Raw genomic sequence first — 14477 nt, forward strand, 5'->3', positions numbered from 1 at the left:
TTGGGTCCTAGGATAACTGTATGATTAACTTTATGAGAAACTACCAGGTAGACATGCAAAGGGCTTGTACCATTTTATACTTCCACTATTAGTGTATGAAAATCTCAGGCTGGGAGTGGTGGCTCACATCTGTAATCTCAGCACTTTGGGAGGCTGAAGCGGGAGGATCACTTGAGCCCAAGAATTCAAGTCTAGCCTGGGCAACAAAGTGAGTCTCTACAAAAAAAAACAAAAGAAAGAAAGAAAAGAAAATTTCACTTGCTTCACATTCTCACCAATATTTGGTACTGTCTGTCTTTTAATTTTTTTTTTTTTTTAAGAGATGCGGTCTCACCCTGTCACCCAGGTTGTAGTGGCATGATTATAGCTCACCATAGTCTTAAACTCTTGGCACATACCAGTACACCTGGCCAATTTAAAAATTTTTTTTATAGACAGAGTCTCATTATATTGCCCCAGGCTTATGTCAAACTCATGGTCTCATGAGATCCTCTCATTTCAGCCTCCTGAGTAGCTGGGATTATAGGCATAAGCCACTATGCCTGGCTAGTCTTTTAATTTTTTTCCCATTCTACTGGGAATATAATATAGTGGTATCTCTTTTTTTTTTAATTTACATTTCCCTGATGGCTAATGATATTGAGCACTTTTTCATGTCCTTGTTATTTATATATCTAGCTTTGTGAAATGGCCTTCAAATATTTTGCCCACTTTCACAATTAGTTTCTCTGTCTTTTCACTATTGAGTTGGAGAAGTTGTTTATATATTCTGGATACCAATTCTATGCACATATAAGACACCAGTCTGTGGCTTATCAGCTCATTTTTTAACAGTGTCTTTTTTTTTTCTTTGTTCATTCTTTTGAGACAGGGCCTCACTCTATTGCCCAGGCTGGAGTACAGTGGTGCAACCACAATTCACTGCAGCCTCCAACTCCTAAGCTGAAGGGATCCTCCTGTCTCAGCCTTCCAGTAGCTAGGACTGCAGGCTTGCGCCATTATGCCTGGGTAAGTTTTAAAATATTTTTGTAGAGATAGGGTCTCACTGTGTTGACAAGGCTGGTCTCAAACTCCTAGCTTCAAATGATCCTCCTGTTTTGGCCTCCTGAAGTTCTGGGATTATAGACATGAGCCACTGCATCCAGCCTTAACAGTGTCTTTTGATAAGCACAAGTTTTAAAAATTCTGGTGAAATCTATTTTCTCAATTTTTTCCTTTTATGGTTATTGCTTTCTGAATTTTCATTTAAATTCTCCTGAGTTTGCTTCCAGAAATTTTATAGTTTTAGCTTTTACATTTAGATCTATGATATATTTTGAATTAAGTTTTGTGTATGGTATGAAAATACAGGTCAAGATTCACCTTTCTCTATCCACATAGCCAGATGTTCCAGCACAAATTATTGAAAAGCTCTTTCTTTACCCATCAAATTGCCTTGGTGCCTTAACTGAAGATGAATTAACTTCACAGGTATATATCTATGTGTGGACTCTTTCTGTTCTAATTGATCCATTACTACACCAATAACAATATACTATCTTGATTACTGTAGCTTCATGTTATGTCTTAAAACCAAGTCATGTTAAGTCCTCCAACATTGTTCATTGTTGTCTTGGCTATTCTCCTTTGCAATTTTATAAAAACTTTAGAATCAAATTTCCATTTTCTACATAAAAACTTGCTGGGATTTTCAGTGGATTATGTTGAGTTTGAAGATCAACCTGGGAATAATTTATATCTCAACAACAGTAAATCTTCTAATCCATGAACATGGTATATCACTTCATTTATTTAGGTTTTCTATCTCTCAACACTGTACGTAGTTTTCAGGGTAGAGGGCTTGATCATATGTTATAAAATTTATAGCTGTATATTTTATAGTTTTAATGCTATTTTAAGTAAAATTTTAAAAACTGTTAATTTTCCAATGGTTTGTTGTATACAATTAGCTTTTATATTAGTATTTTGTAAATACTAATGCCACGTGCAAATAAAGAGAATTTCACTTCTGCCTTTCTGATCTGCATGCCTTTTACTTCTTTTTTTCAACTTGACTTCCAGTAAAATTTGAGAGAGAAGTAGTTAGAATGGATATCTTTGTCCTATTCTTGATTTTACAGAGAAAATGGTCATTCTTTTACTACTAAGTATGTTGTTTGAAGTAGGATTTTTTTATATGCCCCTTATCAAGTTGAGGAAGTTTCCTATTATTCCCAGTTTGTTTCCATTAAAATTGGATGTTGAATATTGATAGTGTGGCAAGTTACATTGCAAACTAACCTTGTTTTTCTGAAATAAATCCCATTTGGTCATGAGTATTATGCTTTTTATATATTGCCAGATTCTATCTTGTGTTATTTTCTTAAGAGTTTTTGCATCTACTTTTAAGGGGGATATCAGTCAGTAATTTTCTTTTCTTATAATGCCACTATTTAGTTTGGGTATCTGGAATATACTGGTATAAAATGTTGGGAAGTGATCCCCTTCTTTTATTTTCTGAAAGTTTATGTAAGATTGGTATTATTTCTTTCCCAAATGTTTGCTAGAATTCACAAGTGGAAACATCGGGGTCTAGTAGATATAAGACTATTCAGATTTTTGTATCTCTGTCAGTTTTGCTAAGTTGTGATAAATGTATTCATTTTATCTAGGCTGTTGAATTGATGGCATAAAGTTGATCATAGTATTTCTTAACCATCCCTTTACTATATGTGAGATCTATAAGTTGTCTCCTCTTTCATTTCTACTATTGGTAATTTATGTGTCTCCCCCCTTTTTTGTTTGTTTGTTTTTCTACTTTCCTGGTCAGTCTAGCTAGGATTTGTCAATTTTATTAATCTTTTCAAAGGACCAACTTTTCATTTCATTAACTTTTCTCTATTATTTATTCATTTTCCATGAATTTCTGCTCTTATCTTTATTCTGCTATTGTTCTCCTTAGTTTGGGTTTAATTTGTTCTTTTTTTCCTAGCTTAAGGGAGAAGCTTAGATCATTTATTTTATTTTATTTTTATTTTTTTGAGACAGAGTCTCACTCTTTTGCCCGGGCTAGAGTGCCGTGGCATCAGACTAGTTCACAGCAACCTCAAACTCCTGGGCTTAAGCAATCCTGTCTCAGCCTCCCAAGTAGCTGGGACTACAGGCATGCACCACCATGTCCAGCTAATTTTTTCTATATATATATTTTAATTGTCCAGCTAATTTCTATTTTTTTTTTAGTAGAGACAGGGTCTTGCTCTTGCTCAGGCTGGTCTTGGACTCCTGAGCTCAAACGATCTGCCCGCCTCAGCCTCCCAGAGTGTCAGGATTACAGGTGTGAGCCACCATGTCCGGCCTAGATTATTTATTTTAAATCTTTTTCTTATTTAGTATAAACATCTAGAACCTTAAGTTTCCCTTTAATTCCTGCTTTAGTTACATCATATAGACTGCGATATGTTGCCTTTTAATTATTATCCAGATCAAAATATTTTCTTATTTCCCTTTTAATTTTTTCTTTCAGGTACAGTTTATTTAGAAGTGTGTTATTTATTTTCAAAATATTTGGGGATTTTCCAGATCTTTGTTACTAATTTCTAATTTTATTCCATGTGATCAGAGAAAAGTCCCTATATGATTTCAATACTTTTAAATTTATTGAGACATGTTTTATGGCTCAGCAAATAATCTTGGTGAATGTTTCTTATTCATTTAAAAAGAATATGTATTCTGCAGTTGCTGTATTATTCTATAAATATTAATGAGGTTGAGTAGGTTTATAGCATTATTCAAGTCTTCTTTATCCTTACTGATTTTCTGTCCTATTGTACAATTAATTTCTCACAGAAAAGTACTGAAATTTCCAACTATAACTGTGTATTTGTCTATTTCTCCCTTCAATTCTGACAGTTTTTGCTTCATGTATTTGAGGGTCTGTTATTAGGTGTATCTACATTTAGGATTTTTATGTCTTCTTGAACTGACTCTTACCAGTATGAAATATCTCTTTATCTCTGGTAATACTCCTTGTTCTGAAGACTACTTTGTCTAATAATAGTAAAGCCAGTCCAACCTCATCCTAGAAATTTTCATGCACATAATGAGGACAGTAGCTAAATCTCATTAACAAAACATAAATGGTTTAAAACCCATTGCTCGCTAACTTATTGAAATAATCTCTGATTAAGAATGTAAGTGTATATATAATTAGTTCATGCACTGACCTCATCAATAAAAGGTATTAATACTACAGCTTCCCATTCCTGTTGTTTCCCATTTAGGTCAGTTTTAAAATCAGGTGGATAATATTCTATAATTGGAGAGTCTTCACTGGTCATCAAATGCTGTGAAAATATGAAATAGTGTTAAAGAAATATAAGAACTAACATCAGTGTAGCTTTTTGTTAATTTATTTATATTTCCTCACATTACAGTTTAAAATTTCTAAGTAAAGCAAACTAAAGTTTTATATCTTAGATATGTTGCAATATACTTGCTATGTTTTGATTTTCAACTAGAACAATTCTAACTTTATTGCTACTCATCGTTTCCCTATTTTACTGACATAGTTATATAGCAAAACCACCTTTACTTTGAACATTAATTTTGCTATTACTTTTTATTGTCTTTTCACCCTATAAGACCCACGACCTAAATTGTTTTCTTCTTCAGACTTCATTTCACAGGCTTCTAAAAGTCCTCCATTTTTTAACTCAAATTAACAAGTTGCCTTTATGTCCTAATAAACTATATTAAGTAAAATAACAACTGTTGTCTAAGGCTGTGGTCCCCAACCTCCAGGCCACAGACTGGTACTGGTTCGTAGCCTGTTAGGAACCAGGCCGCACAGTAGAAGGTGAGCGAGTGAAGCTTCATCTGTATTTGCAGCTGCTCCCCATCCCTTGCATCACCACCTGAGCTCTGCCCGCCTCCATCCTGTCTGTGGAAGAATTGTCTTCCATGAAACTGGTCCCTGGTGCCAAAAAGGTTGGGGACTGTTGATCTAAGGTAATTTAAAAAGAAAAAGAAAATCCTAAAATCTCAAGAACCACTGCACCATGACTATCAAAGAGAAACAGTCTGTAACGCATCTTTTTATTAGAGTTTTATAAGAGAGGTAGACAAAGAAAGCATAAGGATGTCTTCTAGAAAATGAACATTGAAGATACAAAATTTTTAAAACCCAGCACATTCTCAGGGTGATACTCAAAATATTTGATAAACAGTATGGCATGGGCAGTGAGCAATTAAAACAGATGTGGCTGTAAAATACTTGCATGGTCATAGTGGTCCAGAGTGGTTGAATATCAAAGCTTAACATAATTGAAGGCAGGAAAAATAGCATCAAAGAAACTTAAGAAAAGAAAAAAGGGACACCAGGATCAAGGATAGATTAAGTTTCAGAAAGATGAAGAAAGGAGCCTGACACCATTAAAGTAGCAAAGGGTATGTGTGGTGTGTCTACTCCAATTCCTGGCACCAGACCATGGAATTATTATAAAAGAACAGAATGATACCCTAGAAGGACTAAGTAAAGTTTACTTTCAGAATCACCTTAGTAGGCATAGTGTAATTTTGGTGACCATATCACCCCTGAAATATCTTCTTCCTATTATGTGAAATATGTTAACCAAAGAAAGGTCTTTCATTTCACAATCTGATAAATGAAATACTTAAAATCCAAATACATTCTAAGGTAATACTGCATTTAGATAAATGACTTATTAGAATCATTACTATTCTAAAAGGAAGGAATAAAAGAGAAGAGGAATGAACCTGCAAATGTTTGGACAAAGTAGACAGTTTTAGATTTTGGCTGTTTTCGTTTACTGTTTTCAGTGCAGAGACAAACTGTGCTGAAAATGAAGCTAGGTTCTCAATGGTTTATGGAATTTCTTTGCTTTTTTTTTTTTTTTTGAGACAGAATCTCACTCTTTTTGCCCAGGCTAGAGTGAGTGCCATGGTGTCAGCCTAGCTCACAGCAACCTCAAACTCCTGGGCTCAAGCAATCCTTCTGCCTCAGCCTCCCAAGTAGGCTGGGACTACAGGCACGCACCACCATGCTTGGCTAATTTTTTTTTTCTATATATTTTTAGTTGTCCGATTAATTTCTTTCTATTTTTAGTAGAGACGGGGGTCTCACTCTTGCTCAGGCTGGTCTCGAACTCCTGAGCTCAGACAATCCACCCGCCTCGGCCTCCCAGAGTGCTAGGATTACAGCCGTGAGCCACCGTGCCCGGCCTCTTTGCATTTTTAAAACAAAGCTAACTTTAAATCAAGGAATTACTTTTCAAGGGACCTGTTAAAGAAATACTATATTTAAAACTAAAATAAATATATTTAGCTATTAAATTATTTGACGTATTACTGTTTCTAGGTTTGCCAGAGGAGCTCCCAAATTTCAAAAAGGACATAAAAACATTCAATTCTAAAACCCACCTGGTAGCATATAGGAAGTAAGTTTTTGCTGGCTGCTGGAAGTACAGCAAGAAGCTGTTCGAAGGGCTTAAAAGGTTTTCCTAGTTCAAAATGTATTTTGAGTGTACTGATGTTGTGGATATCGGACAGGAATGGTGCATAATGATAAGGATAATACCTATAAAACAAAACTGAGTTTTAAACAACTGCAACTTTATGAAACAGGTCAATATTAAGCATATACTTTTTTTCATATTTTATTTTAACAACACACAGCAATAATTTTAAAGAAAAATAAAGTACCACCCATAATTTTACCATTTGAATATAAGAAATAAGTGTTGTTGGAAAATTTAGGTCATGTGATGGCAACAAATATTATATTTCCTTAACTTTTAAAGTGCAGTTTCACATTTCTAAAATTGAGATGTATCAGGTAATTGAAGGATACATATAATATAATGCTTTTTAGTTCCCCAAATGTTGATTGTGAACCTTCCAATTAATAGATTGGACCAGAAGTAATAGGTAGTCAGAAAAGTTTCGGTTTGTTCACTTGAGCCTGGGTCTGGTAAGCAAGGGGCTGGGAACAGCTGAATGTTCCCATAAAAGCACTAATCAGTTCACAAGGAGAGCGAGAATCCAGTTCACAAGGAGAGCGAGAATCGTGAGTCTGAGCTTGTACGGCCATTACCAGTCAGCTCTAAGAACTTTTTACCTTTGAATTAGTATGCATATTATTCTATTTGTGATAAGGATTAAACTATGTATCAATCACACCCACTAATTGTTTTTGTTTTGAATACCTTCCCATCTTTAACTACAGGCATAAATATTTCCACAAAGCTTTGAAAAATTTTAAAAATTTTTAAAAATTTCAATACGCTCTTAATGTTTGACTGAGGATACCAAAAAATTGAAGAAATGTTTTTATATTCCATAATTATAGTATACATTTCAAGACAATGGGGAAATTTAGGAGGCAGAATGGCATATGGAACAGAAAATATACAGACTTTGGAATCAGATAGGCTTAAACTTGATTCTTAGGTATACAATCTTTAGGAAGATTACTTAACCCTTCTGCGCCTCAATTTCTTTATCCAAAAAAGGGAGAAAACAATGAACAATGTTTACTTCAAATAGTTGTGAAGATTATATGGGAACATGCTTTTGAGTGCCTGGCCTTAATGCCTAGTAATACAACAGGAATAACTTACATTCATCCTCTTAAAAAAATGGCAAATCAAGGATTTTCTTCATTAGATTGTTCTTCAAAGGGGCCCTGAGAATCAGGTTAGTGATTGTAAAAATTTTTTTTCAAAGGCTAGTAGTAAGTGAAATCATAATTAAGACTGCATTATTTTGCATTGGTTTGTATTGCTGGATGGCACTCTGAAACAGAGCCTAGCAGAAGTGCTTTGAATAAAACAAAAGAAAACAATATAGAGCTATGTTATCACCTAAAAGCCTTTATTATTCACTGTATCTTTTTTTGGTTTGTTATTTTTCTATTTTGTTGAACAGTTTAGCAATCTAGGTAGAATTTGCTGGAATAGGAAACATGAGAGAAATTGAGAACTATTACTATTTTCAGTAAAAGCAAATAATTCCTTTCTCCTTTCTTCTTCACCCCTTTAGCCTAACATACAAATAGCCCATTTTTCAATAATTATTCTTTTTTTTTTTTTTTTTTTTGAGACAGAGTCTCACTCTGTTGCCCAAGCTAGAGTGCCGTGGCATCAGCCTAGCTCACAGCAACCTCAAACTCCTGGGCTCAAGCAATCCTTCTGCCTCAGCCTCCCGAGTAGCTGGGACTACAGGCATGTGCCACCATGCCCGGCTAATTTTTTCTATATATTTTTAGTTGTCCAATTAATTTCTTTCTGTTTTTAGTAGAGACGGGGTCTTGCTCTTGCTCAGGCTGGTCTCGAACTCCTGAGCTCAAACAATCCGCCCGCCTCGGCCTCCCAGAGTGCTAGGATTACAGGCGTGAGCCACTGCGCCCGGCCTCAATAATTATTCTTGATAAAGAATTTTTTGCAAACAAAAAATGTAGAGACAATATAATGAACACCCACACATAGCCATCACCCAGACACAATAATTATTAAGACTTTGTCACGCTCAAGTCATCTCCATAGAAAATTGTAAATCCTTAGATTAACAAGGACCTTTTATTATGGGCCATCTGCTAGGGCTGGAAGTATCTTTGTTAGACAAAAGTCTTTAAGTATTTTGATTTAATAGATTACCTGTATTTCATTTAAACTTGGTTGTATGAATCTTTATAAAAAATTACCATAAGAAGAAATAAAAGTAAAAGAGACCCCTGAATGAGATTCTAGTAGAATGAACCATTATAAAAATACAAAACTTTATTTTTGCTTTTATCTCTCACCAGCTCCAGGACTGAACTCCATGATAGTAATAGTGCAAAATCCACTGTATTGCCTGAACATAACATGCAGCTTGATCAGCGAGAAAGTCACTGAAAATAGAAAGGAATATTTTCATTGTAACATTAGTTTGAAGACAGGTCAGTGTCGTTAGAGCACATCTGCTGATATAACATTTTACCTCACATGGTTTATTTAATCAATGAATTAGCTAAAAATTATAATTAGAAAAATTCCAGGCCAGGTGTGGTGGCTCACGTGTGTAACACTAGCACTCTGGGAGGCCAAGGAGGGAGGATTGCTTGAGGTCAAGAGTTTGAGACCAGCCTGAGGGAGGGTGAGACTCCATCTCTACTAAAAACAGAAAAAATTAGCCAGGAGTGGTGGTGTGCACTTGTAGTCCCAGCTACCTGGGAGGCTGAGGCAGGAGTATTGTTTGAGCCCAGGAGTTTGAGGCTGCTGTGAGCTAGGCTGATACCACACCACTCTAGCCCAGGTAAGAGAGTGAGACTCTATCTCAAAAAAAAAAAAAAAAAAAAAAAGAAAGAAAGAAAAGAAAAAGAAAAATTCCAAAATATTATTTTAAAAAATTCCATCCTGTAACATGAAAGGTTTGCTTTATCATTTTCCTAAAATAACTATTGAAATAGTTAAACCTGACATGCATATTTACTCAGTTAATGTGCTACACCTTTGGTTTAAAGTTTGAAGATTTACCCAATGAAGCTCTCTACATAAAGTGAGAGTACGACTCTCTTAAATAGTGGGGGTGGGATTGTAGGGAGGTATGGAAATCTTCTTTATCTGGGAAGATACCTAGGAGAAGCAAAGGAGCAAATCAGGAAGATCTTAAAATCTGGTTATAGAAGCTTAGAACACTTTTTGAAAGGTGCTATATCTTTGTTTTTTTTTTTTTTTTAGATACCCATAAGCTGTTCTGAAAAGTGTTCCACCTGCTGAACAATATTCCCTCTAATCCCTTCTTTCTGAAAAACCAAACGCCATCATTTAAAGTTCGGGTAACATAAATCTTCAAATCACCAAAAAAAAACCAACCAAGCAAACAAAACCCAAAACCAAAAAAACCCTAGGATAAAGCCAAAAAAAATCCAAATTTCTGGGAGATATGCTTTTGAACATGAAGTATATTACTGTTTTTATTATAAAAGAAATATTTCATTACTGAAGGTCTGGATAATCAAGAAAAGCATTTTTATCACATTATAGCAACACTGTATGTTTCTTTTTTCTATATTCAGATTGGTTTTTTTCAACTATTAATGAGAGTATACTACATGTATGATTTTGTGTCCTGCCTTTAAAAATCTGTACTTAATAACATGCTATAAACATCTTTCCAAATTGTTATTAACTTTCTGCAAGTATCAATTTAGCAGTTCTGTAGATTCTGGACATGGTGGAGTTCACAAAGATCGTGATAGTGATGATGAAGCTAAGGCCAATTATGATGAGCCTTCTTATTGGACATTTATGTTATTTTTAATTTTTTACTATTATAAATAAATTTGTCATAGACATCCTTGTATATAAGGATCATTTTCTCTGTGGACATCTTTATCATAGGAATATGATATATATCAGAATTAATATCACCTTCTCCAAAACCATACTAATTGAAAGATCTATCATAATTTATGAAACCAAAAAATCCTTTCCTCCCACTACTTTATTAAAATTATGCTGTTTTCTGAAGAACTGTACAATCTAATTTTCACTACTTTAAAGTAAAAGCATTGGCAAAAACGTACTCAGACACTACGTCAACCCCCATCTTCGTCATGTAATATGTCCTTTTATATTGCCTAAATTCAGTTTCAAATAGGTCATCATCTTCAGTCTCATCTTCTAAATTATCTGGGAAAAAAGCGAGAAAGATAGTGACTGACAATTATAAATATCCTGTTTTGCCACCTAATGCTTTGATAAATGCATATCAAAGTTGATGCTTATTAAGTTATCATAGAAATCTGTTTAACCCAACATTACTAAATTAGTACTAATAAATAAAAAGGTATAACAACTATTCTGTCAAAATAAAAACTTACCAAAATACAGTTTGTACTCACCCTTAGAAGTCACCACTTCACCTTCATTTTTGTCTAAAGCAGCCCAACATATAGAATTTTCTTGGCCCTATAAAAATTGTAAATCAACATAAAATGAATGGCAAGATACATTTCAAAGTGAAAAGTTAGCAGGGGGATTTTAAAAATACTAAAAATAATTGCAATGATCCTTAAGACACACTCTGTAAAAGCTTATTTAAAAAAAATCTTTAAATAATGTATAAATGTTTTTATTTCTCACTTGTTTCATAAAGCTATACATTTTGATTACGTAGAATTTAGTATTCAGGCCCTTCAAAGATCTGTAAGTAATCCTCACCAATATAAAGAAAAAAATATATAATTATATATGTGCTCTAAAGAAAAAATACTTCAAGAGTATTTCATTTCTTTAGAGACAAGTACACAATATCAAGTCTTTTTCTCATTTATCAATTTTAACATTTTTATATGTCAAATTCTGGGCTACTGTTCACATAATTTGTTGGTTTATGCTTGAATTAAATGGTTACAAATGTTACCTATTTTCTGTACCTCTGGATACCATCATTCTTTTTTTTTTTCCCTGAGGCAGGGTCTTGCTCTGTTGCCCTACCTAGAGTGCAGTGGTGTCATAATAGCTCACTGCAACCTCAAACTCCTGGGCTCAAGCGATCCTCCTGCCTCAGCCTCCCAAGTAACTGGGACTACAGGCACGAGCCACCACGCCTGGCTAAAGCTTTTCTATAGTTCTTCCATCTTACAACATCCTTCAGACTTGCCCATCTGTTTTTCCTCCCTTGTGATCTCAATCCTTTCCTTCTCTATGCTATGATTGCCAGTCTACAGCCAATGACTCCCTTTAGTTCTTCCTGTTCACTTATCCCCATTACCTTTTCTTCATCCAACCTATTACCTCATTCAACTTCCTGTGCCTGGGCTATTCCCGCATAGTGTCTCTTATGTTAGCTATATATAGCTGGAAGGCTGGTAAAGTTCAAGGACTGAGCTGAGGTGTGAGAAGCCAGGGATTATTGACCTGTAAGTTTTCTGGTACAGGTTCCCAAAAAGTTGCAGAGCATGTTTTCTTAGAAAAGAAAAACAGAATGCAGACTGACTGCTGCCAAGTTCCACTGAGGAAGAGCTAAGTAATTAGAAGCAGTATGCTGGAGAAAACCAGAATAGTTGCCCCTCCTGGCAAGATTTATTAGGTTTGAAACTAAATAGAACCAGCACAGCAAAGATAGCCCAGGAAACTCATCAAAATCCAACAATTATGAATAGGCTGAGGAAATTTTCAGAAGAGGTTTATTTTTCAAGCTAATACAAGACATTCTTTGGAGCTTACTAGAGATGTTTTGCAGGGCACCAACATATTCTAATTGATTTTTATTATTTATTTATTAAGCACATAACATTTACTAGATATTGTGCTATTAATTACTTTTAACCCAGTCTATTGTATTTTATATGACTTTATATATAAATCATTTCTAGAGAAAAATCACTGATCTAGTTAATGCTCATAACATGAAATGCTATAAATATCCACATTTAAGAAACTAGTCCATTGTTTTAAAATAACATGTTTTAAATAATTGTTTTAAAAAGATAACTAATATCTGGGATCTTATATTTAGAAATGTTTTCTACTTTTATTAATAGAATGGAAGAGCAAAGAAAATACAATGTTCTTTAAGGGTAAAAATAAGAAATTGATTTTTAAAGATCAGATTTAAATTATAGAATCTAATAGAGAAAAAGAAGCCAAAACAATTTCTTCAATGCCTATAGAGAAGAAGAAACAAAAATGAAATGAGGCAATCCCAAAATCATAAGAAGGAAAATGAGAAACAAGGAATATCAGTTTTACCTTTACAGCTAAAAAAATGAAAGGACACCTAAAAAAATGAACACCTTTGATTTTTTCTTTTCCTTGCAGTTCTTGGCTTCTTCTGCTGCGACACCTGCTGCTTCATTGAGGTACTTGTTACCAACTTTGCTTTCAAACCACTTTAGGTCCACAAAAACTTCACTGAAGTGTTCCCGATCAAACTGTACAGAAATATTTAAATTCATTTAAATATAATTTAAGTCTGTCTAGAAAAACAAATCAAACTTTTAACAGTGACTACTTCTAGGGCAGAGGAAATTGAAGAATGTTATTGTTTTATATACATGGGCACCTCATTTGTTACTCTGAAAATTACAAATCAGCAAATAAAAATAAAATTAATTTAGGTGCAACTATTTATCCTGAATGAGCAATTGGAATAGAATTATAAAACCCTTTCTTCTGGCATTGTACAACTGGTTACTGACCATTTACAGCTACCCTGGACAGGAAAACCAAAACTGCTAGTTACTTACATCTGATAGTTTCACAAGGTATTTCTCAAATCGAGGTAAGTTGAGATGCCCACTTTCATTAATATAACCTAAAAGAAATAAAATCTAAATTTGTAGTAAAATCTGACAATATTTTTTCCAAACAATTCTACAAAATTCTTCCTACAAAACGTTGACTATTAATATTCTACAGCACTAATCAAGAAAAACACTCAATGTTGGGCTAAATATAAACTGATCCTAGTTTCTATCAACTTTATGCTACCATAATATGCAAAATATAAGAAATCCCAGGTTCACAATAACAACCCTCCCACATTCCCAATGACATTTGGTAATAATATGTTCTAGAACCTATCTAGATCATTCAATTTGGTATGTTAACTTAATAAAAGGACTAATGTCCTGCCATTCTGTTGCCTGTTTTATTCAGTGTCAACACTGCTTGTCAATTTTCCATTTTAACTGAAAACTCTTTCCTTCATATTAAATACTCTCATGCATATCCTTTCAGAAAAACTGAATTTCTATATTTAAATATGAAGGGAGTTAAGTGAAGTCAACAAGTTCTGCTGGCTTTCTTAAGGAACTAGAGGCACAGATTAAATAGGCATCAATAAGTGAGATTGCTTAACTCTGTTCTCTTTCTTCTCTTGTGAATCACATGAAAATGACAGCCTCAGAGTTTGGCACCTTAGACCAAAAGAAACCCCCAATATTTTTCTACTTTAGTCATACATGCAATAATCTAATGAACTGAGTGACATTTTTAGGGTGAGTCAGTGCCAAATTATTAACAAAAAGTAGCCTCAAGTGAATATTAAATTTTTCTTACCCCCAAGTTCTGGTAGGATGGTAATATATGTTCCATAAAGAAGAGGCAGTGCATCATGATTAATATGTAAATGAGGTAGATGAGGGATGAAATCGTTGCCGACAAGAAATCCCATCAAAATCCAATCATCTATTATCCTTTCAATATCATATTTAAATGTGATCCTTTCCTACAGTAAGATGCAAAGTCAAATCCAATGGAAATTTCTCCATATAAATCTTTCAACTAGGCCTATATTAATACTTACTTTTAGTACTGAAAACTCATAGTCAATATACTCTCTCATTAAAGACAAGTGTAGGAGGTGAAATGTCGTTTCTTCTGGTGCACATACCCTGTAATTAGTCAGATGATCATGACAGAGTAAATAATATTTTTAAGGTCCAAGTTTAAAAATGTATCAAAGCTTAAATCAAAATTATCATTGGGAGA

The 14477-nt window shown here is 34.1% G+C and overlaps 1 protein-coding gene across 2 annotated transcripts in view; it reads right to left on the reverse strand.

Moving 5' to 3' along the window:
- XRN1 (5'-3' exoribonuclease 1) overlaps positions 1 to 14477 on the reverse strand; it is a 117137-nt gene that overhangs the window by 83167 nt on the left and 19493 nt on the right. For both annotated transcript variants that reach the window (XM_012647443.1, XM_012647442.1), the window contains exons 7-15: positions 14293 to 14380; positions 14046 to 14214; positions 13232 to 13299; positions 12779 to 12916; positions 10883 to 10949; positions 10565 to 10670; positions 8798 to 8887; positions 6418 to 6574; positions 4203 to 4322 (exon numbers count right to left, since the gene is read on the reverse strand). In XM_012647443.1, coding sequence (XP_012502897.1) covers positions 4203 to 4322; positions 6418 to 6574; positions 8798 to 8887; positions 10565 to 10670; positions 10883 to 10949; positions 12779 to 12916; positions 13232 to 13299; positions 14046 to 14214; positions 14293 to 14380 — 1003 coding nt within the window. The remainder of the gene's footprint in view (positions 1 to 4202; positions 4323 to 6417; positions 6575 to 8797; positions 8888 to 10564; positions 10671 to 10882; positions 10950 to 12778; positions 12917 to 13231; positions 13300 to 14045; positions 14215 to 14292; positions 14381 to 14477) is intronic.

The sequence above is a fragment of the Propithecus coquereli genome, unplaced genomic scaffold (assembly GCF_000956105.1).
Source record: "Propithecus coquereli isolate 6110/MARCELLA unplaced genomic scaffold, Pcoq_1.0 Scaffold268, whole genome shotgun sequence".
In the NCBI taxonomy this organism is placed as follows: domain Eukaryota; kingdom Metazoa; phylum Chordata; class Mammalia; order Primates; family Indriidae; genus Propithecus; species Propithecus coquereli.